Here is a 24794-nt window from a genome sequence, read left to right on the forward strand (position 1 = left end):
AATTTTGAATTTTGTTTTTTTCTTTAAAAAATACTCAAAATGATAAATGGGTTATCAATTTAGTTGGTGATTCATTATCTATCAATCAACGAATCAATTAATCAACTAATTATTGCAGCTTTACAGCAAACTTCTGCCAGTTTAAGAATAAAAGAAGAAGGATTTCACTTCTTTTTCTTGTTCTTAACTTGAAATATAAACTTCTAAAATACATCTACACAAGTTCGGACAATGTGAACAATCTTAGCAACAAAGGCTGTGGAACGGATGGCCGTTTGTGAGCACATGCTATCAATTTGATGTCAGGCAGTGTTCAGAGCAAGCTGAATCACTGACTTTTGATCTGAATGTGGCCTCTTATATATAAGTTCAACTCAAGTTTAACATGTAACGTTTAAAATCCAACATTATAACAATATAAAAACTATTAAAAATCATAGACAGCATGATATGTCCCCTTAAATTCTTCCCTTTCTCCTCTCAAGGAATTGAGAAACAAGCAAACATGCAAACAGTTTGAATTGTTCATGTGTGAAAGACTCCCTGACCGACACAGATAAACAGATAAAAGCTCCAAACAGAAGAACACAAATGAACCCAGATCAACATACCTTCCTCTTCATAGGCATCTGCGTGCAGCAAGCGTCCAAAGCGAGGGCAGAACAGAAATCATTAGTGATTGGACTTAATGCTGGCAGCCTGTTCCTGTCCTCTTTCTGATGCACAGCTTATGAAGCACATTTACTAAACTGGGGTGTTTATATATCCTTACTCTGTATTTACTCTGTGGGCAATGGCAGCCACTGCATAAGTCCCATGTCATGCATTGATCCTGCATTAACACTGCAATGTTTTATATTGAGAGGACGCTGCATGTTCCTCCTGACTCCATATTAATAAGGATGCTCATGTGAAAATGTAAAAGCCTTCAGATTATGGAGCTCATTTTGATGGATCATATTTATTGGCTTTAATCATTTCATTAAGTCATTTCTTCATATTGAATGCAGCACTGTGCAGAAACAGTGGTTTTATTTGTGTTGCTCTGTTCTCCTATACAGAGCACTACTTTCATACTGTAATCTATCAGGTTCAAGATCTGTGGTTGATCAATCCAAGAATAATTTTACACTGTTAGATCACTATTTTCTGACAGCTGCACTTTTGGGGTTGTGACTGTTGAGAGTAATTACCGTCCAGTCAAAGATGGAAGTAGCGACTCCTTGTTAAACATCTGTAAAATCTCCAATAGATGATTCAGCCAACAAATTGACTGACTTTGACACTGGAGACAGTGATTTACAAAAAGAAAGATCTGTGTTTTTCTGGCACTAAAATAAAGCCAGGTGCTCTGCCTTAAAAAACAAAACAAATGTATTATACTGTCAGTCAGGATAAGTGGTTTGGAAAATGGATGGATGGATATTGTCATTCAAAAGTAGAGCACACTCTATTGTTAAAGAAAACAGCAAAAAGAATCATCTCATATATTGGTCTTTTAGATAAATCAATAGAATGACAAACTGAGAATAAAATAATTTTAAACACCAATTCATGAGATTAATCTTTTTATAGCTATGTGCCTTTTCCCTGACTTTGTTCTGGAGAATATAGACGCTCTGTAACGTTAACTTTGTCGGTGTGACCGATCACAAAACACTAATATGAATCAGTGTTAGCATTGCACAGATAAACTATGCATTTTGAGTTATGCAAAATCAATGACTAAACCTTGTGAACTGTAGTATTAGATGTGGTGATAAAAGCAGATTCCAATGGCTTTATTTTTGGTCTTGCTTCTGCTTAATGTGAACTAACTAGACCAGTATTTTTGGGTTGTTTTGGACTTTTTCTGTCATTAATTTGTCAGCAATTGTTAGAAACTTTTCCTTCATGAAATGTATCAAAACTTGACTTTTTTTTCCCAATCTGACAGTGCTGAAGCAGGGAAATCAAAGCATTAGTTCAGTCAGCGTACATTAAAGCCTGGGACTTCTACAGTGGCTCCATCTGTGTGAAACCTAACCTGTTTACACTGATCATAAAAATACATTTGAAACAAAACAAACATTTTTCATTGGTGTACTTGAATAGACAGGATGATTACTTTGCATCACAACACCCCACTGTAAATGCTTTAGAGCAGTTTGCCAGTGTCACTCTTCATCTACACACAGAAAGAAAGATGCTGAAGATGGAGTGAAGGGAGGCAAAGAAATGGCTTTTACATGACTGGTAATAATTACCCATCATCCATTCTGTTACAGCCTCAAAGATCGGTTTGCCAAAAAAAAAGGCAAACAGTGTCAATAGTCATTAACAACAAAATGAGACACAGGAAAGAAGAATTTTAAGGCTTTGGATGAGGCAACCCAGTAGATTCATGTAAAGGCAACTCTTTTTTTTCTTCTTCTTCTCCCTTTCAACATTTATATGCACATAACATATTCATAACACACATGTGACATTGTGCAGTAATGCTGGAAACAGGACAAAATGTTCTGCTTTGAATATGTGTAAGCTAACACTGATGCCGATGTGATAACTACGGACATTTTTATAAAGCAAAGCTCAAATGTTTGCTGCGCTCTATAAAACAAAGGGTTCATGGCGGTTCTTCCAGGAGCCCAAACAAACCCTAAAAAGGCACCAGAACCATACTAAAGTGCACTAGGCTTGACGTGCTTCACTGATCCAGGAAGCCAAATATAAATGATGTAACCAATGCTTTTCTGAAACGTTGGTGAGAGTAGGCTAGTGGCACATCCAGATGTTGATGCAGCTGGTATGTGTGCTAACATAGATTTTAAAAAATGGGTGTTTTGAAGCATTATAAATACTGTTGCTGTGTGTTTTATAACCTTTCAGATTGATGCAGTGACCTGTGATACAGCTGTATCTTTTAAACCTCACTTCTGACTTTAGTTTAACATGACTGTGAAGCTTCTTGACTTTGAAATAAAAGGGGTAAAATATGCTTTTTCTGATACACTGCGATAGCTACAGGGTTAAAGGAGGGGTTCACAATTTTTCAAGCAACAGTCAGGTGCCCAAACGAACATTAAAACTATAGGTTTTTTTGACTATTAGAAGATCCCTTCTCTTTTTGTTACTATACTTCCACCACAGCTCAACAGGGAAACACATAAAATTTGATGCTAAAAAGACTGTAAATGTGAGAAAACTCTTTCAGTGTTCATTTGCGCACCTGATTGTTGTTTTTTGACAGATTTGAAAAAATTACAAACCTATCTTTTAATGTAATTTACAGTAGATATTAGCAGCAAAGCTATGCTTCTAAATCAGATGAACAGCTACTAGACATGTGGGGGTTTTTATGTTCTTGTGCTCGTTTATCTAAAAATCTAAAAATAAAAAGAATCTGTTCCTGCTTGAATGAATCCTGAAGCTTGCTGTTGTCATACTGGGCAGTTATGAAGAGGAAGTAACTCCAGTGGAAAGGGCTAAAGGGTACCTAAGACTAGTGAACCGCAAAAATATCAAACTTCACAAGACAGTGAGCCTCGCATTGAGTCTTAATGTAGAAACAACTGGAATAAAAATCTGCCTATAGAGTGGGAAAGCAGCACTCTAGAGTAAAGTGTGGTGCAGAGACTTGACAATCACTTTATCTTGACTGGCTTTCGTGGCCAACTGGCAGATTTTTGTTCCTGCATCAACATTTTAAAAGATTTTCAAAAGTATGTTTTATGTAGATTAGAGTTTCTGCTCATTTCCTCCGTTCCCCTCAGAGTTATATATCACTTTGAAACCAACAGATCTCAGAGATAAAGAAGCAATTGATGCTTATGCATTAAAAATAATATGCAAAATGGGAAATTGATGAGCGGCTTCACGCCTCATTTATAGCCAAACAACAAATCTGTCAGCTGATGAGATCAGGGAAAAACACCACTACCTTTTGTTGAGTGGATGCCATCTCTTGGTTGCACCAATATGAAATGCATTTACAAGGTGATATTTGGTCATATTTAGTCCAAACACTGCTTATATCCACTACATGGTTCCAATAATGTTACTAGTTAAATTCTTGTAACCCTAAATACAGTCTGACATAAAGCATATCTGTAAATATTGTAATTTCAGCAGCTTTCCAGTCAAACTGGACCATCAAAATCTTAAGTAAAACAATTCTGTATTGGCAAATTTCAGTAGATTAGTGTAATAGAAAATTGATTGTTCAGGAGTCCAAAACCAGCTGCAATATAATGCAACAGACAGGAATCAAACCTTAGATGTTAGAAGTTTCATTAACATCATTCTTTCAACATGAATTACTGACATAAAGTTAAAAAATGTGGGATTTTTATGCATCAAACAGTCAAATTTGTGCCACAGATTGATGACATGGCAGGGATTTAAAATGTATTTAAACTATCTTTCCACAGACTGTGAGAGGAATCCTTTCTTTGGTTATTCTGAGGTGGAGTTTAATAAAGAAAGCATTGCCTATAACACATATTTTCAAGTAGAAAATTAAGAAATCAGGAGTGCAACATTGCAAAATACAATGTTTTTTATTTTCTATGACATTTAGTATTGAAATAGAAAGAATTGAGTTTTAATATAGAAATTACAATTGTGTAGCAAATGCACTTGGAGGAAGATAAAATGTAAAAGATGAGCAAAGCCTCAAATGGGCTTAATGGTCATTTTAGACTCAATGCTTTGACTTGTCAAGCTGGATACGTTTTGCAGCGTGTTGGTGTCGACAGGACTGACTGACTATCCTACAGAGTGATGAATGTCCTGCAGGAGAAGGGTGAACAGACTGCCCATGCCACGTACCTTCCTCATCATGAACCACCTCCTCTGGCTCTGGTTCTGGTTCTGGTTCTGGCTCTGGCTCTGCTTCTACCTGGGCCTCCGCCTCAGGGGCTACTTCTACTTCTACTAGCTCCTCCTGGGCTACGGGCACGCAGCATGCACCAAACCGCCGGGTAGAGGGAGGGTGTCGGAGAAGGCCGTTAATGAAGACCACAGACATGACAGAGCCATTAGAAACCAAAAGTGAGAGATTACTTTAGTTACACAGAGGATGGATGGGTGAGCGATGTACAGCACTGCTGGAGAACAGAGAGAGAGAAACAGGTGATGATGAGAGAGAGTCATGTGACCTTATTCAAACAGCAGTGGAGATGGAGCTACCTGAAGAGCAGCTAGGTTTGTTCTGACTCTGTTCAGACACCGTTTAAAGCAATGGTCCTAATGAATGCAGAGTATGGAAGCCTAGAGCAGCCATATATATTCAGATAGGTAAACTTTGTTAGGTAAACATTAATTTGATCCATTTATGTCGACTATTACTGACGAAACTTTACATTGTGAATTAAAAAGAACATGTATATTTTGAGTTTATATACTTGCAGCCATGGAAACTAACATGTATTTACAGATATTGAATTTGTTCGCCAACAAAAATGCTCGACTGAAGTATTAATTAATAATAAATATTACTATAGTATTTTTACTCCGAGCACTAGGGCTGGGCATCGGTACTCGATACCTTTAAGCTATTGACTGAAATAAATCGATACCAAGTTGTATCGAAATGTCTCCCATCAAACGATACCTGCAATCGATCCTTTTTGCACCCAGAGATAGAAAATATGACTATTTGTACGGACTTGCTCACAGCCAATTAACACAAGCATTCTTCGATGTAACGCAACATGTGATTGGTCCACTGCCACAGCAGCTACAACCCGTCTGTGGTGGTGAAGTCGTGGTGAAATTGAGTCAGAGCGCTTAGCAGTTCAGCAGCCAAGATGCCACGTAAACGCTCTAAAGTGTGTTTACACTACACGCCTGTTACACCGGATAAAAGACAGAGTCCTAAATGTGTGATGAGTATCGAATGAAGTACTCAGTTGGTATCGGTATCACTTTAAGGGAAGTTGGATTGGTACTAGTAACGTAATTTCTCTAATCCTTCAAGTGTGGACGACAGCAGGACTCGTGTAACAACAAAAGCCTACACATAAAACTTATTATCAGAAATGCTAATTATAGAAAAGTCTATATAGCTGGTTGATATCAATACAGCTCATTACAGATAGCTATCATCTGGCTAAATGTATTCTATCATCAGCAAAGTCTCTTTCTTTTTGGATTAGCGGCTCCAGTTTAATGAGAACTATCCACGTAGTTTTCCACCTCCGCTGTTTATAACACTGCAGTTGAGTGAATAAGGTCAATGACAGTTGCATTGATGTGACATTTACAGATGATAACGTGAACATGTCACATGACAAGAAAAATCAATGTATAGAGCGTAGGAGCTCGGTCACATTTTCTTCTTAACCATGTGATCTAAAAAAAAAAAAACATCACTCAGTCGGTAAAAGTCACCCTTAACTTAGGAAGTGTTTGACTGACAGCTGTGTTAGTTAGCTTTCTACCCAACCACAAAGAAAACATCTTACTCATCTTCCTTTTTGAACAGAACATTAAATAGATCACTATTTGGACGAGTAAGTGACGAGAAAAAACGTCTCCATAAAAAAGGCTTTTAATGACACTGTTAACTATAAATGCTATTTTTAATGTAACTGAGGGTAAATAAAGCAACAAGGCAGATGTATTCAATAACCAAATAATTCTTAAACACTGTTCTTGCTTCATTTATTAACAAACCCTGATACCCAAATTACTAGCCTCATACTAGCCTCATATACTATGAGGCTAGTACAGTATATAGCCTCATAGTATATGAGGCTATATACATCTGTGCTAGTGTATAGCCTGCGTAGAAATCAGATGTCAGTGTCAAACACTTTAAATTAGGGGTGCAACTCATAAGCTGATATATTAGTGCAATGGAGAAAAAGGTCTGAAATATGGAATCGATTCAGTCGTCTTTACCTTCCTCATCTTCAGTTTCGAAAGAAAGCGTGGAGAGAGAGACAACAGAGACACAAATAGCAAGGTGTCATTTCATAATTACATTTAAATAAAAAAATTAAAAAATCAAGTCATGCAAAAATATGTAGGTGACATACTTTTACTTTATGGACTTAATATAGGGTACAAAAATATTAATATGTATATATTAGCAGTGCATTTCAAACATACTTCCAGTGTATTAAGAGTAAAATATAATTATCATAGGAAGAATAGGCAGCTTTGAGAGGATGAGTGGTTTACTTGAGTGCCTTTACTAAAATTACCACTCAGAGGTGACACAACGTGAAGAAAAGGTAGAGCTAAGTTTGTCAGGTCAAAGGTCACATTCATGTCTGTTGTGGACTCAAAGCCTTTCAAAGTCAGTAAGGTGTGAGGTGAAGCTAAAATAGTATATTTAAATACAAATAGAAACATATTAAAGCATCATATATAAGAATTTTTGGATAAAAGCATATAGCTTGAATATTTAGTTGTTGTTGTTGTCACTTACCCTCGTACCTGAAAAATAAAAAACAAGACATTCAGTAATCAATCAAACATGAAATCCCTGCTGACAGTTTCTTTTATTGAAGTTAAAACTCATCACACCACATCAGACAGCTGCGTGTGTTGTTATTGACAGTGTGGGATTGACTTACACTTCCTCAGTGTCAGACATGGTGACAGCAGACTTCGCACCTGAGGGGGAAAGACAAAGAGCCGGATGAGACGGCAAGGTTGAAATAGCAGCAGAGAGATTGTGTCGATATGAAAAGGTTAAAAGTTTGATCCGCACAGAGACATTTGCCTGCTGCAGAAACACAGAAATGTTCCTGCTACAGTTTACTTAGAAGACAGAGAAGTTGTTTGAGGTGGTTTCTGGCAGTAAAGTCTATGGATCAATTTTATTTAATAGTATTTATATTTACATTTTTTTCAGTCGATTTCAAACACAAACTTTAACACGAAATATAACATACAATTTGCAGAGACTTAAGACTAAACATTGACATTATGCATTTTGTTCATACTGTATCGTCCAAATATTTGGTCTCTATACATTTTCTTGAATTGAATTATTCTTGACTTGAACAACACTTGAAATGATTCCCCAGAATATCAATTTGATTGCACACACTGAAATACACATCTACTTTAATGTAAGGCAAGGCAAATGTATTTGTATAGCACATTTCAGCAACAGGGCAACTCAAAGTGCAAAGATGTAATACAATCTTCATCATCTGATCTAATCACAGCATCTGTATATTTTTAGGCAACAATCTGTCACTTCAAGACTTTCAGGAACATTAACCTGTCCTGGTTTAGTCATCAATACAAAACCCGATGCAAAAAAGTCAAAGGTACAAGTCTGAGTACATCAAAAATTGTGGAAGGAGGTCAACTGCGACTCCAGAAGCAGGTTGGTGCCATTGTGTTGCATGTACCTCTAATGGCAAAGTGAATCTAAAGAATACACTTTGTGCAAATGCAAGAAATCATTCAGCAATGTTCTTCTTAGTTTCTGTTTCTGGCTCACTGTGCATTGATTTATTTGTGCTGTTTATTCCAATTTGCAATGATACACCGTCCTCTGACTGGTATCTGTGCTATAGCAGTGGTCACTGAGGCTGAAACCAAACCGTACTCACAATCTTCAGTCTGTTTAAGTTGTTTTGAGGATATTAAATGCTGGACGGCCAAATGTTTCATTAGCTTAATGAAAGTAAAGCAGCAGGTCTTATTGTCTGTCCTGAACATGTCCTCACAGCTACAGTCAATTCTCTGTGTGTGTGTCTGTCCTCAAATCTCAGTAAACCTGCCAGAAAGGCCCCCTTACATTGTGATTTTGGGCTGTAAGGGACAAAAGTTTACAAATGTGAGAGAAACATGGTCAAATCTTTTGTCATCAATCAAAAATTGATGACCGATTTGGATTTTTGGTGACCAAAAACAGGCAAAATTCAACGTCACTGCTGCTACCACAAACATCTACAAACCAACCAATGAGAATATGACATTAGGTGATGATACTGGCCAGTGTATCATTTTGTAAGTGTGGTTTTTTTCTATTAAGTTGGCTGAGTTATTGACAATAATCTAGTAATCAGTATCAACCAAACTGAGGAGGTGATGGTCAACCTCGGAAGGTGAAGTCTAAGTACACATCCCTCAGCATCAGTGTAGAAAGTGGAGAACATCGAACTCCTTGTAGTGCAGATCTCGGACAGATCCACCTGGTCGATGAACACCACCAGGTCTGTCAAACAGGAGACACTACACTTTCTTACCAAACTAAAACAAGCAACGCTCCCCGCAAACATTCTCACAACATTCTGCAGAGGCACAGTTGAGAGTGTGCTGACATACTGCATCCACACTTGGTGCTCCAGCTGCAATAACAGTGACACTAAAGCCCTGCAGGGTGTTGTCGGGGGAGCGGATCATTGGTGTCTCCCTATCATCTATTCAGGACCTCCACCAGACACGATGCCTTCACAAGGCACTGAACATTATCGGGGACCCCTCACACCCTATTCACAAACTCTTTGATCCTCTGCCAACAGGCAGGAGGTTCCTAAGTATGAGAGACTGTTAAACAGCTTCCTCTCACAGGCTAACAGACAGATAATCTGACTAGCTGCAGCATAACTGCATATAAGACTCTTCATTTGAATATTTTACATGTATTGGGCACTTTTAATTGTTATTTATGCTGTTTTACAACTTTCATGCTAACTCTACTTTTGTTTTAACTATTTCAAGTTGCATTGAACACATCTCAGGCTTGTACAAATGTTAATCTTACTTGAATATCGTGTTACTTATTATACATTGCGATCCCAGAAAAATGCTCTCTCATTCTGCGTTGTGCAGAGATGTATCGTCAAATCACAACAAACTTGATGTGGTTTTGATTTGATAAAGATTAGGGAAAGAACACTTATTCATCTCTGCTATCATATACTTTTTAAATTTCCATCATAGCGCTATGATTCACCAAACAATCAGCGCACAATCTGACAACCTCAAACTGACACACAGTCTGACACAGATTTATCATTGGCATCAGGGTAATATGTAATAAACTTATATAATCATTGTTGTTGCACACTATAAAGGCGCCTTCAGCACAACCTCAACCCTGTAGTCTTGTGCTTTGGCTGCGAGTGAATCATCCAACGGTAATTTTTCCAAATATAACAAAAACTATCAGCAAGATTAGATTTAGATTAGGACTAAGTAAGAACATATGTTTCTCTGTAATTTGTGCGAACTGATCCTTTAATGTGTCATCCTGAAACAGTTACACCATTCATCATATACTGTATGTCCCTGGCCCACCGAAGCTCAAGTCATTTAACTGATGAAACTATGATTGCTTTCCTGGATTCGACAACAGTTTTCACAGATCATAAAAGTTTCATATAAATATGGAAAAAGCCCCTCTAATCAACCCAAGTGTGAAAATGTTCCTTCAGTTTATGTTGAAGCTCAGCAAAAGTCTCAACATCATTGCCAATTAAGTACAGGAGGGCGAGGAGCAGCCCTATTGGAGCCAGCCAGTGTGGGAGGATTTCCACTCACTACTCTACATTCATCATATTTGATATGTATACATATATATATATATAAATATATATTTATATATAAAGTGTCTTTGGATGACTCCTTCACACTTTGTGGTGGGCACAGCTGCAGAGGACTGAGAGGATTAGTTCTAGATCATATTTCTACCCATCAGCTGAGGAACGGTGTCCAAATAGCTGCTTTAATCCCTCGGCTCGGTCCAGCGGGAGGATCCCCTGCACCCCGTCAGCCAATCGGCATCAACCTCCAACAAACGAGCTCTTTGATCGACTGACAGCAGTCTCACCTCTGTGCATCACTCAGTGCATACCAACACTTCAGCACTCAGTATATTTAGTGGACGGTCACTTCATTTATTCAGCATGAGAACACTGAATGCTAAGAGGTGTTTCTGAGTCTTTCTGAAACTAAAACTCGGTGCTGAAATCGAACGTCTGATGACGCAGGTGAAAAAAAAAAAAAGCATCCTCGATTTAGATTGAAATGCTATCACTATCTCAAAATCTCATATCTCTAAAATGTCAGCCTGGAGTTGAGTCAAACATGGGGACTTTATGAGTGTATCAGTTTAAAGTTCAACATACTGACGAGGTTACAGGAGAAACATGTTTTTAGTCAATATTTTGTCATTTGTATATATTCATAAGATTTAGATGAAAAACGGTTGCAGTTACTGTGCAGGAGAGGCTGCAGGTAGAACAGAAACATCTCCAAAATTCAAAACATGATGCTAAATCTGTGAGCGTGCATGGGAGTAATGTACAGATGTTGACAGACAAATGCCAACATACTTATAAATAACGTTAACATGTGAAAGACAGAGATGATATACAGGGAGCAAAGGAGAAGAGGAGCCAACTTTCAACCATGGAAACAATAATAAATACCTGACAAGAACAATCTGTGTGAGTTAAGGATCAAAGAATGATGCAAAAGACTGCAGGTAAGTACAATTTGTAGCTGTGATTTGTGATCTGTGAGCCAGTAGCACCGTAAGCCCAAAACTACGTTCATATGGCAAGAGATGGTTTATATGCAGTGCAGCCGCCGTGTTCAGTACTAAAGCAGGAGGTGTGTGTTTTGTGTGTCTATTTGGAAATGAATGGGAGTGAAGATTTTGAGGGATTTGTGTAAACTGAAAAATTGCCTCAAAAATACATAAATCAACTTATCAACTTATATATACTGTTAGAAACTAAATTAAAGAGGAAGGAACAAGATTAAAAACTACATTTAAGAGCAGAATTTCCATTTCACCCTGAAATTTGCAGCTTTCTTTGGGTTTGGACAGTCTGAGCTGAGCATCAACATCACATAAAGTCACTTAAATTGATAAATCATTTGACATATACTATCTATCTACCACAATTTACTATCACATACTATCTAATATATATCTGCTATGCCTTTGTTAACTTCCTCCTAACTTTCACTCCATCTTTTCAAATGATGATATATGTCCTTAAAGAGTCCATAAAACATTTCACAAGTCATTTTAATTGAAAAGCTTCCGAGTTATATACACAAACTGACATTTTTATGAACCTGTTAATCAAAATCTGCAGAGGAAACTGGACTCCGGCTCTTGACTGACTGTTAACCATTCCAAACATAAACTACACATGTTTGACATGTTCGGCCGCAGCACAACACGTCTACACACATATTTCAAACGTCCCTCCTGAGATTACAGGCTGCAGCATCGGGGAGAAAACCCACTGATATGTGTTTTGTCTTTTATAACACCTGATGCACACAGATGAAAACAAAAAAACAAAAAAGAGGGAAAAAAACCCAACTAAATCCTCAAAAAGAGTTTTAAAAAGAGAAACAATTTGTCTGTTATTGTGCTGAGGAGTGATTTCAGGTCCGTCATCTTACCTCAGAGAGGAAGAGAAGCTCCTTCAACGATGAAGATGAACTTCTGAAAGAATCTGAAGGCTGTGCTCAGAGAATAAGTCCTTGTGTTATAGTGAGACTTGAGCTCATCAGGCCCTTATTGGCTGTGGGATGAGAGAGAGGTGTGTATGTGTGTGTGAGTGTGTGTGTGTGTAGTATGTATGTTTGTGTGTGAAAAAGGTGGGGAGAAGAGGAGGAGGAGGAGGAGGAGGAGGCGGGGGAGAAGAGTGATGACCCTGGAGAAGGAGATGGATGAAATACTGCGGATGGAAGAGGAGGGCTCAGGTTTTGGAAAGGAGCAGCTGAGAAGCTTCTGTTGCTAAATTTACGGTGATAGAAGGCTGAGAAGGGGGGGGTTACACACCGGCTTGGCATCCAGACAATGGAGCGAAAGTGTGTGTGTGTGTGTGTGTGTGTGTGTGTGTGTGTGTGTGTGTGTGTGTGTGTGCGCCAGCCACTTCATCAAACAGTCAGTCAGTCAATCAGTCAGACACTCAGTCAGTAGAGCAGTAGAATAATAGAATAATAATAGACCTGAACAAAAACAGAGTCGTTGCAACCAAACTTTATTTTAATATGACTTTTGGATCAATAGAAATAGACAAAAACATAATATTTAATGAGATCTATTCAAACTAGTGATAACTTGCTTTGATGATGGAGCCAAACAGCTAGACACAAAAACAATCATTCTTGCTCTATCATACATCTATAAAGGTATAACATATACAGAGTACTCTGACTGATAGTGGTTTGTGTGTTCTGGGGTTTCTGGAGCAGTTTTCACACACAGCACCAGTCAAAAGTTTGGACACACCTTCCCATTCATTTGAATGAGAAAATGCTGGTACTGTATATGGGTCTAGACTCTAGCAGTGCAAATCGGGTTCAGTCTCGTTTGGTCTTAATAGTGGGATTATGCCAGAGTCAGGTGTCAGTTTAAGACTTGTGCAAAACTACTTTAGCCAGTGAGCTCCACTGCAGGCACATTTTACTTCACTTCAGCGGAGAAGAGCGAAGGATCTGCAAACAGACTGTAAAAGGGTGATTTTATTGTGTGTGTGTGTGTATGTGTGTGTGTGTGTGTGTGTGTGTGTGTGTGTGTGTGTGTGTGTGTGTGTGTGTGTGTGTGTGTGTGTGGTAACATTGTGTAAAGTATGTATAAATCTGTATTTTTTAGCAAATAAATACCATTCTATATTTTACAACAGTTACAACATTGAAAAGTACTTAAGGCAAGACAAGGCTAATTTATTTGTACAGCACATTTCTGGAATGAGGCAATTCAGTGCATAAAACATAACATGCATCAAGATAAGATATAAAAGCAACAAACTGCAAAAAATAAAAAGTCTTAAATTGGAAATAAAATTACACCAAAACAGAATGCAACCGATTAAAACAGGGCAATTAATGTTACAATGCAGTGTAAGATATTAACCTTAAAATTGTGATTCAATAAAAGAATCACAATTATTGGGCATCATCAAACAAAACCATGGTGCCAATTTGTGCCAAATTCTGCCAACAACACTCATTTACTTGACCTTTGCTTATTCAGGGGTGTTTCTCTTCACATCATTAATCACATTCACACAGCTACACATACACATTCACACCTGGGAGCCGCCCAGTACAACCACAGACTTGATCTGCTGGGTCACTGAGCAGCTCCACTGGGGCAGCTGGGGGTCAAGGGCATCTCAGTGGTGGTGGTAATGAGGGTGGGGGGCAAACGTTGCTCCAGTCACAAGTTCACTTCTCTAACCTTTCAGCCACCACTGCCAACTCCAACAAGTCCCTCAAATGAAAATGGCAAAATACGTCAATACTCCAGAGAGACACACCCATAAAGTGATATCTGATCTGAGGCCTTTCAGCAAGACGTCACCATTTGTGTGCAGCTTCTAAAACTGTTACAAACTCAAAGCTGGAGCCCCAAAAGCCCCCAAAGCCCCCAAAGTCCCAGGTTTATTCCATTTCATTTGGATTTATATAATTTATTCATTGAAAGTCACAAATTTGCACCACTGAAGTACAATTTAAATATAACAGGACCTCCATCCTCTCAAAATCTAGCTTTAAGACCTTAATTATTTTAAAGTTTATTTTGAGCTCGGTTTCTTATTAAGTTGTGTTTAACTGTAGAAAATGTAAAGATCATTATTCCCTGACCAACAATCAAAAATCCACACATGTTGACTATCAACTGGGAATATCAGCAAGTATTCACATCTGAGAAGCTGCTACCAGGAAATGTATGTTTACACTGTTGCATTTAAAATGACTTAAACTACACTGTCGCGCATAAAGTTGGAATAAAATATTTTTTATACCTCTTTCCATGAAATGATTGTGACAATGTGATTCATTCAAAACTGTATTAATCAATCTCTTCCAAACATATCACTATGAAAAATGTAAATAGGAATAAACTGAGGATGGTGTCTGAAAAAGAAATTATTCCAACTTTATGGGCAACAGTGTATTAATCAGTCATCATAGTTGTTGCCAATTAATTTTCTGCCAATCAATGAATAATCTAATCATTTCAGCTGTAGAGTACAACCATGTATAATCGGGGTCAGTAGGAGCACAAGAACACATTTAAACCCGAGGGCCCCATAAGAGGTTAATCCAGCCATAGTCACACTATGGCCAAAGCAGAGCTAAAAGGAGAGTGAATAATGAGAAAACATTTCATCATGTGGTTGGAAACGCCTCCTAATGAATGTTAATGTTGCTAATTGTTTAGCTAATTGCTAACACTTCATATCCTGTGAGCTGGTGACAGGGTTGTTGGCTGTTTCTCTGTCAGCTCGTTTGAGCATTTTAGTGGCCAACATTTGTTAGTACAGCTTTAAAGATACGTTATATGTAAACCATTAAATGTTTGATGGGCTGTGTGGAAATACCAGGGATGGAAATAGGTCCAAGACTTTATCGTTATATATCTCTGAAAAAGTCTGATTTGTTGCATTTTTGAGTGTTGTCAATAAACCTAAACCATGAATATTTATTAACTTGATAAAAAAAAGGAGCATTACAACTCATAAAGATGTATATTTAAGCAGGAGCCCCTTAATAAGTGCTAGAGAACAATACAAAATAAATAAATAAACCTTCAGATTTGTCTGGTGTTCATTTATTAGCCGAGATACCACCTGGTCTAGTAACAACTAGCTAACCTGTCAGTATTTAAGTGATATAAAATGCATTTTTATTCAATATAAATGACAAAATGTACAAAACTATGCAGCACTTTTATGTATATGCACATGGTAGCTGACAAGTGTTGCCCCAGCCTCCTACTAGAGGGCACTGATTAGCTCCACTGTCCCACCAGCATTTCAAAGCAGTGATCATTTACTTCCAGGACCACTTCCTCACCCAGCCACCACAAAAATAAACTCCATAAGAGGAAGTTAAGTTTTATGAGGTAAAGTGACACTGTTCAGACGCTGCATGGATACACTCGTTAATAGCAGCAGTTACGAGCAGATATAACTGAGGTCACATTACAACTGCACGCTTTCTGAACATCATAAAGTGTTGTATGATATTGTGGGATTAAAATGTTGCATAATTGCACATAGAACAATTTTAGTTAATCTATGATTGTGTCTGTAATTTTGCTGTCTTGGTTTGTTCTGTGCATACAACATCTGCTGCATGTCTGTTGGACAGGATAGATAGGATAGATGATGATGTACAGATTGAAAATTTAAACATATTGAAAAAGTGATATTTGTGATAATGGGCTATGTATATAAATAAAAATGTATTTGACCTGATTTAATAATTAGTTGTGGTTTTGATATAGTCACTATACCTCTGCAGCATCTTACTGGACTGAAACACAGTCTAATGGGACAATTGTTTATGCCTTCAAAAGGCTTGTCATACATCCTTTTAGGAAACAGGAAGCTCATAATATAGTCACACAAATGCAAAAAAAGATCATATTTACAGGACTGTGTTTTAACTGCATCTGTACCAGAAACAGAAATTTGCTCAAATACACACCTGATTTGAAGTGAGATTTATCAAAGTTTCTGACAACCCCAAACAGTCTCATTTTGTGTTTCTTCTCTCTAAACTAAACATGTGATACCATGCATGATTTAAGATTATAGTAAACACCAAGTTTAAGGTTGAAAGACAGTAATCAATCCATGTGTGCTAGATGTTTGGTATGAAGGGCCCATTTGTCTGTTTACATAGTGGATGTCTTGCCTCTGAGCTGCTGCTGACAAAGGTGGCCACCTTCCCGCAGGTAGAGGTGGCTGCTGGTGGCCTGTAGGGGCTCCACATCAACCATTTCAGGTGGCCTGGAAACCCCCATCTGCCATTGCAACACACACTGAAGGCAACAGTTTTATTTTTGGAGTGGCCACAGGCGCTGTGGCTCTTTCCCTAAGGCTTCAGTTCACTTCAGGATGAGACGGCCCTGTGGCACTCTGAGCTGGGATTAACAAGCAGAGAGCAGTTTGTCCCAACAGCCGCTCGCCGAAGGTAAACCAGTCAAACTCAGTGTCTGTTGATTGACAAGCTGGTGGTACTGCAGCATGTTCCCAACCAGCCGGCCAGGTGCTAACCTGCAAATGCTGCATAGGATTTGATAGTGGCACGTGCACGATCTGAAATCTTAAACGCATGATGCATATCAGGGATTATATCCATGAGATGAGCAGCTTGCAATGCAATGTTTATCATGTTGTGTTTCTGCACAAATGTGAGCTATGATTGATAAAGGTTAGGGTTATGTAAGTGTGAGTCAGCAATTAATAAAACCTGAACCCCAGCATAGTCATTATACTTTCACCCCCTTTTTTGGCTGGTTCATCCACTTAATTATAAATGGTACACTAATTAATTGTCTCTGCATCTCCCTCCTTACACTGAACTTTTGTTTTCTCTGCAGCTTTCCCAGCAAAACACTAGCAGCACCTGTTTCCACCTTCAGGTAAGCTCCCCCCAGATTCATCATCTAGAAACCTGATGATTATTAAAGAGTTCTGCCTCCATTTTGTTAAATTGAGATCTTTAAATCTAGATTGGTTGAGGTCATGACACAGTTTTATTGCAAGCTAATCTTATACTTTCCTCTTTTGAGCTGCTCCAATGGAAACGTCCCAGATATCCAACCCCACCGCCATAAAAGGGGGGGCTTCTCATGTGTCAGCTGGCCCCCTGGTCACAGTGACTGTACGAGTCACTTTGCCAACAGGGATTCATGTTTGCTCAAAACTAAGCAAACATCTTGTAGTACTTAAATATCAAGACAGACAAAAGCATTTCTATTATGCTACTTCAATTCTTTCCATCTTCAAGTCAGAAATTCAGAAACTTTCATCAATACCCCATTAAGTGTAATTCTCTTTGCTTAACGCGGACCAAACTGTCTTGAACATGACATTAATAAACTTTTAAGAGAACCATTGCTCCGAAACATGAGGCTAAGCTCACTGTCGGAGCAGCTCTGAGAGGATTTGGGCCTCGGATTGATTTCCAGCAGACTGAGGCCGTTCCTGTGAGTGCAGGACAGCAGGCAGCAGGTGTGCGGTGTCAGAATGTTTGCTCTTATTTCCCTCGGACTAAAATTAGACCGTGGACCTTTTCTAGTGTCACCCAAACATACTCCAATATTCAGGCATAAAGGAAACAATTCAGCTCACACTCCAGACAACCAAGGACATTAGATAGTAAACAAAACCAGTTAACTACTAAACATGTGATCATAATTGAATATTAATTATATTATAAATGATCATGTAAGCTTTCATACTGTGTGTGGCTCAAGCTCTTATTCAATCTGCAGCTCCATTTTCTCCTCTCGCCTTCTAAACACATCGCTATCTAATATAATCCTGGGTACAAAGGAATGTATGCTACGTTTATTGTCAGTTAATTATTCTTGTGACCTTTGACCTCCTTCCTTTTGTTTGCTTTGTCAATGACCAAAGGATTTAGACCCAATTTACTGCTGCTCATATTTTAAGTTACTGTGGAAATGAACATTAACTAAATGCTGCCACCCCTCCTTCGTGTCTGAACCTGGTCACCCTTCAATCAACTTACGTTTAAGTTTACTTAAGTTTCCTTCAGAGGTCATTTTTAAATCCGACAGTCTCCTTGAGAGACTATTTTCATAAGCAGTATGTCATCATTTCAAAGAAGCCTCGCCATGAGCAACAGCTTTACATGCCTTTCTATTTCCAAGGGTGACGCTTCTTGTAGCCATGCAGCATCTTCAGGATCCAATTAAGAGTTTTGAAACCTGCTAATGAGCCCGTTGTCACGAGAGATCATAGTTTGCTAAAGCCAGCTGTAGACTTTTCTCAGAGCCATTAGCACCAGTTAAATCAGTACAGTCAGTAAGCAGCTGAACACACTAAAGTGGGAACACAGTGGAAGATGATGGGCTCACCTACACAGTAAAAAAAACAATGGAGGCAAAGAACAAAAGTTCATGACAGTTGCAGGATTGAACACCAGGAATCCTTTTAAAATTATTTTTTATTTCATTGTATTCAAAGTTAAACTGCTACCGAAAAACATATTATTCACAGGATAAAATGAGTAAACAGAGAAAAGATTCACTTTTTGTGTCGCTAGATTTTGTAAAAATTAAGACAAGGAATGACAGAGACATTTGTAACTTAATGGTTGAAATACAGAGAATGATGAAGTGTTAGTGGCTAAAAGTTGTGCTTTATCATAAATTTCCTTCCTTTCCAAACGTCCAGCTTGTATTTTACAAATCCTCGTGGAACTGTTCATCTGAAAAGAAAAACATAGCTTTTATCAGCATTTTGCATGTCATCTCAAAAAATAAACTATTATACCTGTTATAAAATTTAAAAAGGCATACTTAGTGAATACTTGGCCCGCTTGCAGGCATTAAATATCTACTTTCTAGCCCAACTTTGTTTCGCAACAAAACTTTTGAACATTTCCAGCTGCTCAGCAATTGAGAACATCACAGCATGCGAGCGGCATCTCATCAAATTCCTGCTCTGAAGTCAAAATAATTTAGTTCCTAAGCCAGAAATGCAAACGCCAAAACAGTTTTATCACCAAGGTCTTTAACAAGGTGATGTGTAACCTTTTAATGAGACATTCAGTTGGATTTTTACCTTTGATTTTTTCTTTTTAGGAAACTAATAAACTTCTTGTATTGGCCTCATATAATGTTAGCTTTGTTTTGTTATTGCTCAGATATGACAGGTCTCTTTTGATGAGTGATTTCATTTTTTTAGTCAGTTTTGAAGTCTGTTTTTGGCTGAAGATAAATCAACTGATGCGTATCATCTGTATTGCAGGAATTCGATATGCTGATGGAAGTCAGCTACAGTAACGGGCTGGAGCCTGACTTTTCCCAGCAGTATCCTCCGCCCTTACTGCCAAAACCAGGCAAAGACAATGCAAGGCTTCAGAAACTCAAGAAGAAGAGAGCCAAGAGAAAAGGCAGCCTCTCTCAGACGCCCATCCCCTTTCGCTCCTGTTTGTCGCCTGTCAATGAAGCGAGCACAGACCTCGAGCTCAGTGACCAGTCCAGCCCACCAAAGACACCGGATTCAGTCTATGTCACAGACTCTTCAGTGTCCAGTTTCCCATTTGGCTCCCTATACGATCCCTCTGCATCAGCATTCCCTCATCCTCGGACTAGCCCCTATGGACAAACTGGCAGCTTTCCCTCTCAGAACTACACAGATCAGATAACAACTCCTGACGAGCAGGTGGCTCCACTGTACGAGTACGAGTGCTCCTCGTTTTTATTTGACGACCCGACCCCTTTCATGATGCCACCTTCAGCCTCACCACCCTCATCACCACCTGAGCAGGTCCCAGCACCAACTCCTCCTTCTGCTTTCAATGTAACCATGACACCAAATTCCTATGGGTCAGTCACAACAGTCCCTCCAGTCACTGTGACACAGTCCAGCCCTAAAATATCAACTCATAGCCTGACTCTATCCCCAGCCGCCCCCAACTGTGGCCCAGTCCCGGCACCTTCTCAAGTTGCAGACTTACCTCCTGTACCCGTGCTGCTATCAGTTTCAAACACCCAGACACAACCTTCTATTCCCAGCCAGAGGGAGACAAACGCCAATTCAAAGGACAGCCAGACATCATCATCTTGGCCTGCCAGACCTATCACTAATGGCAACTTTGTTCCAAGTCAGATGGCCCCTGATATAACAGCCTCAAAAATATCACTTGTTGAAGCAGTAAAAGAGAGAAAGCCTGATGCCGCACAGAGCAGGATTTATACGTCAAAGGCTACTTTTTATGAGATCTCTAAACCTCCCTCCATCCAGGACCTCACAGATACAAACCCAACTTGCCAGTCTGTAAACCATGAGAAAAGTACTTTGCCAGCGGTGAAAACTAATCAAGAACTATCTGTGTCCAAAGCCCAGTGTGGAAGGCCTAAGACTCCTTCTTGCACGCCTTCAAGAATATCCACCCCTGTCTTTGAAATATCCAAACCTAACCCGCTTTTATTTGCCGCAAGTCCTGCTTTCAACTGCTTTCAAGATTTACAAGCTTCTGTTATGCCCAATGAGGCTTCAAGAAACAAACCAGTGACTCAAACTGGTAATACAACTAAACCCCTTGCTGCCAAAGAAGAAGTGAAGAGGACTGATGCTAATCACAATACCTCCATCAAACAAGCTAGCAACTACAAAGAGACAGAGATTCAAAATATTCGTAGGAGCACAGTTAATTTAAGTTTTGCTAATACTGAGCTGTCTGCAAGAGAGAATTTAGCATCAAGCATTACGGAACCCGACTCGGCTGTCGCCAAACCAACAATAATAGAACCTGTCACTCCAAATCTAACAACAGACCAAGTTTCACACAGTAAGGCTTCGCATTTGCCAAGGGTTCCATCATTTCTTTCTCCTGTACCAAAGACTTCAAATCTTAACCCTACAAAAGTGATTTCACAAGCACCATCAAGCCCAAGGCTGTCATCCACCTATCGTCCACCTGTGGTCGAAGCACGTAAGTCTTTGACGTCACTATTGGAGAATCAAATGTCATTAAAAACTTCAAAGTCCAAATCACGATCAACATATTATGGGCTTACTCCAGCTGAGTATGCTGCCTATGGTGGGATTAGGAGTATAGCATCACATCACAGCCCTGTACTCCGCAGGGCTAATGAAACTTCTTCAAACAAAACACAGCTAGATGTACCTGTAGATGTCTCAAAGTCTGATGCAACAAAACAACTCAATGGACATCAAGACCTTCCCTCTTCAATGGAGGTTTCTGCTGCTCACATTTCACAACCTCTGACACTCCCAAAGGATTCAGAGCTTCCAGCAGAACAAATGGTCACACATAGCAAAGGTGTGTTTGAGGAAAGTCGGTCTGAAACTCACAGTATTGGAATACAATCACTTAAAACATCTAGTGTGGACCCAATAAAACCTGAGCTTCCCCTTGGCTTGGCCACAAGTGACGTATCTACATCAAAAGCCTCTACTACTTACTCTGAGGCTCCAATACCAATACCTAAATCAGGTGAGGTACCCACACAGAGTGCGGCACTGTTTCCTATAGAGGCAGCTCTAAATACAACTCCATGTCTGATCAATAGCAGTGGTCTGTCTAGCACATCCTCACCATTAGTGAAAGTAGATTCAAATGCAGAAACACAGCATATTGCAAAAGTCATAGATATCATAGAAAATGGTGACAAACTTCAGAAAACATCTGCAATTTCTCAAAATAGTATAAACTGTAAAGTAAAATCCAATGTCACAAAACAAGAGTCAGGAAAAATGGAGATAACTCCGATCCAATCTTACCAAACTGCCAGTCGAGTCAGTCCACCAATAACCAATGGTCACAATGTTCAACTCCCTGCCAAGCCTGTTGAAGATCTAGTTGACAATAAAAACCTACTTGTACAATCTCCTGCCACAGAGTTAGAACCAGTGCAAAATGGTGCGATCATTTTAGGAATAGAGCAATCCACCAAACTGGTTGCAGAAACACCACTGCACAGTACATTGGCTACTGAAACTGTTTTACACAAACAAAAGGAAGAGTTTAACCAGCATATCAAAGCAAGCAGTGAGGTTGTTCTACCCAATAAGACAAACATGGGGTATGTTTTGCCTTTCATGGCTGCTAATAAGGAACATATCATTGACCAAAAAAATGCTGAGCCCCAATTCTCAAATAAATTCTCTAAAAACCCAATTATCACCACCACAGGATCCATGTTGCCACATGAGCCTGTCACAGCAACTATATGTTCTGCAAAGTCCAATACCTGCACAGTGTCAGCAGTTGAGAAAGGCAGCAAAGTCATGCAACAGCTGAGTGCAGAAACTTCAATTTACAGACACAGTGAAATAGTAGAAAATAAAATCCTTCGAAAATCTCCCCTAGCTTCAATTTTACCAAATCTACCTTCTGTAAATACTTTCTTAATTGGTAAAACTACAGCAGAAACCAAACTCCCTGACCAGTCCACTATTGCAAACAAATCACCCAACATTTCAGACATTAAATTCCCTCTAGAGACTGACTCATCAAGGTTAGAGATAGTCAAACAACCAGCGATAGAACCCCAAAAGCCGAACAAAACTAGTGACAATGTATTTCCAAACAGCAACATAGGAGCCGGTTTCCAAGATAAAGTTGTTCATGGAGTAAGTTTCTACAATAATAACAGCAGAACTATAGCCAGGGCTTCATGGGCAACTAAAAATGCTGTAAACATCCCTGTTAAAGATGAAATACTGCCGAGCCAATCAAACATAGAAACCAAGCTCCCCGCTTACAATAGTACTGACACTTACAGAGTAAGCATTTCAACAGTAAACAAAGAAGTACAGCCACAGCCCACCACTGGACAAGTAGGTTCATTGACTGGGAAAATACCATCAGAAAATCTTCCCATCACACCTGTTATAGCAGAAAACGATCAAACTAAATGTGTTATTGAAATGAAAAGTGCTTCTAATCTTTTAAATGGAAACACCGTACAGAGCATACCTAGTAGTGAAAACAAACTATCCAACAAACCATCTGCAGGATCACTTATTGTCAGCAAGTCTTCCACAAACATAATTTCACCTGGAAAACCAGGAGATGTAGAGGCCATTCAACATGGCAGAGCAGTTAAAGAAACTTCACAGTCAAATAAATCAAATTTGGGCAGCAATGGTCATAGTATTCTTGCCAATGAAAGCAAAAACAAGCTTTACACGGAAGCTGTTCCACCAATGATGACAGACTTAACAATGAGCGATAAACCATCATTTAATACTGCACAGGTGCCATCTAGCCCTATTTTCAGGCGTGTAATTCCAAAAAGTCCTCAGCTGAGATCACGGAGACCTGACACTCGATCGGCAACAAAGCCAACTATCGATGCAAATGTGGTTTCTGGCTCCGTCGCCCAAACAACTCAAACAAAAAACTCAAAAGCAGGCATTAAACAGGTCGACCCTGAGACATCTGAACCCCAAATTACTGCTAAGACCACTCGAAAAGAACAATCCCCTATCATCCAGTCAATTATAGATAAAACATCTACAGCAAATACCCACACAAATACTATAAATTCTGTAACATCACTGACTGAGACTAGAATTCAATCATCTTCTGGCTATGTTACGGCAAACACATCTAGTATCAGTGTAGAACAGCAGTCCACTGCATGTCAAAGCACTTTGTCTGGAGATAATGTTCAAACTTCTGTGAATTTAGTGACCTCTCAGGCTGGAGTGAAACAGATAAAGCAAACTGTCACTGAAACAACGAAATCTATAGAAACCAACGTTCATACTGCAAATACTCAAAGCCTCTCACACACTGATTCAAATAACTACCCTGCTACAAATATTCACCCCCCTGCTGAAGCCATCAGATATGTTAAAGCCCCACTTAGCCCTCCAACAGAAACCAGACACTTAACCAGACCTTGGGCTGCAACCAGAGCATCCCCTCTACTAGAACGAAGAGTGTGTTATTCCCCTATGCGATCCTATACTCCAACCCTTCCCCAGACCTCTAGGACACCTGTCCCTTTTAACCATACCATAGAAACCAAACCCTCTGCAGTCATAATTAAAGACCGTACACAGACTCCTAACACACCTGCTAGCCCTCAGCCCTCTACTAAGTCAATCTCAGACAGTATTTCAAAACCAGAATTAAAACAACTCATAACTAAGGACATTTCAGTCTTGACTAACAGTGCTGACGTTATAGTACATTCACAAACTCAACCCATAAAAACAAACACACATGCCAGTCCAGAAAGAAAAATCCCCTCACTGAGCACTAAAACTAGCACTCCCATCCTTTCTACTGATCCTGTTCTAACCAGTGAACCTACTCCTAAAGCACAACCTCCTACTAAG

At 39.1% G+C, this 24794-nt stretch overlaps 3 protein-coding genes across 4 annotated transcripts in view; all 3 read right to left on the bottom strand.

Moving 5' to 3' along the window:
- Window positions 1-24794, bottom strand: part of LOC133982893 (V-type proton ATPase subunit d 1) — a 155235-nt gene that overhangs the window by 68444 nt on the left and 61997 nt on the right. The window lies entirely within an intron of this gene.
- The window catches only part of prc1b (protein regulator of cytokinesis 1b), a 291205-nt gene continuing 273651 nt past the window's right edge, over window positions 7241-24794 (bottom strand). The window contains exon 15 of the mRNA XM_062419752.1: window positions 7241-7253. The gene's annotated coding sequence lies outside the window, so the exon portion shown is untranslated. The remainder of the gene's footprint in view (window positions 7254-24794) is intronic.
- The window catches only part of LOC133979560 (caldesmon, smooth muscle-like), a 35485-nt gene continuing 29588 nt past the window's right edge, over window positions 18898-24794 (bottom strand). For both annotated transcript variants that reach the window (XM_062418112.1, XM_062418103.1), the window contains one exon: window positions 18898-19179. In XM_062418112.1, the coding sequence (XP_062274096.1) occupies window positions 19154-19179 (26 nt within the window). In that variant the 3' untranslated portion in view covers window positions 18898-19153. The remainder of the gene's footprint in view (window positions 19180-24794) is intronic.

This window comes from Scomber scombrus, chromosome 1 (genome assembly GCF_963691925.1).
Source record: "Scomber scombrus chromosome 1, fScoSco1.1, whole genome shotgun sequence".
Classification (NCBI taxonomy): domain Eukaryota; kingdom Metazoa; phylum Chordata; class Actinopteri; order Scombriformes; family Scombridae; genus Scomber; species Scomber scombrus.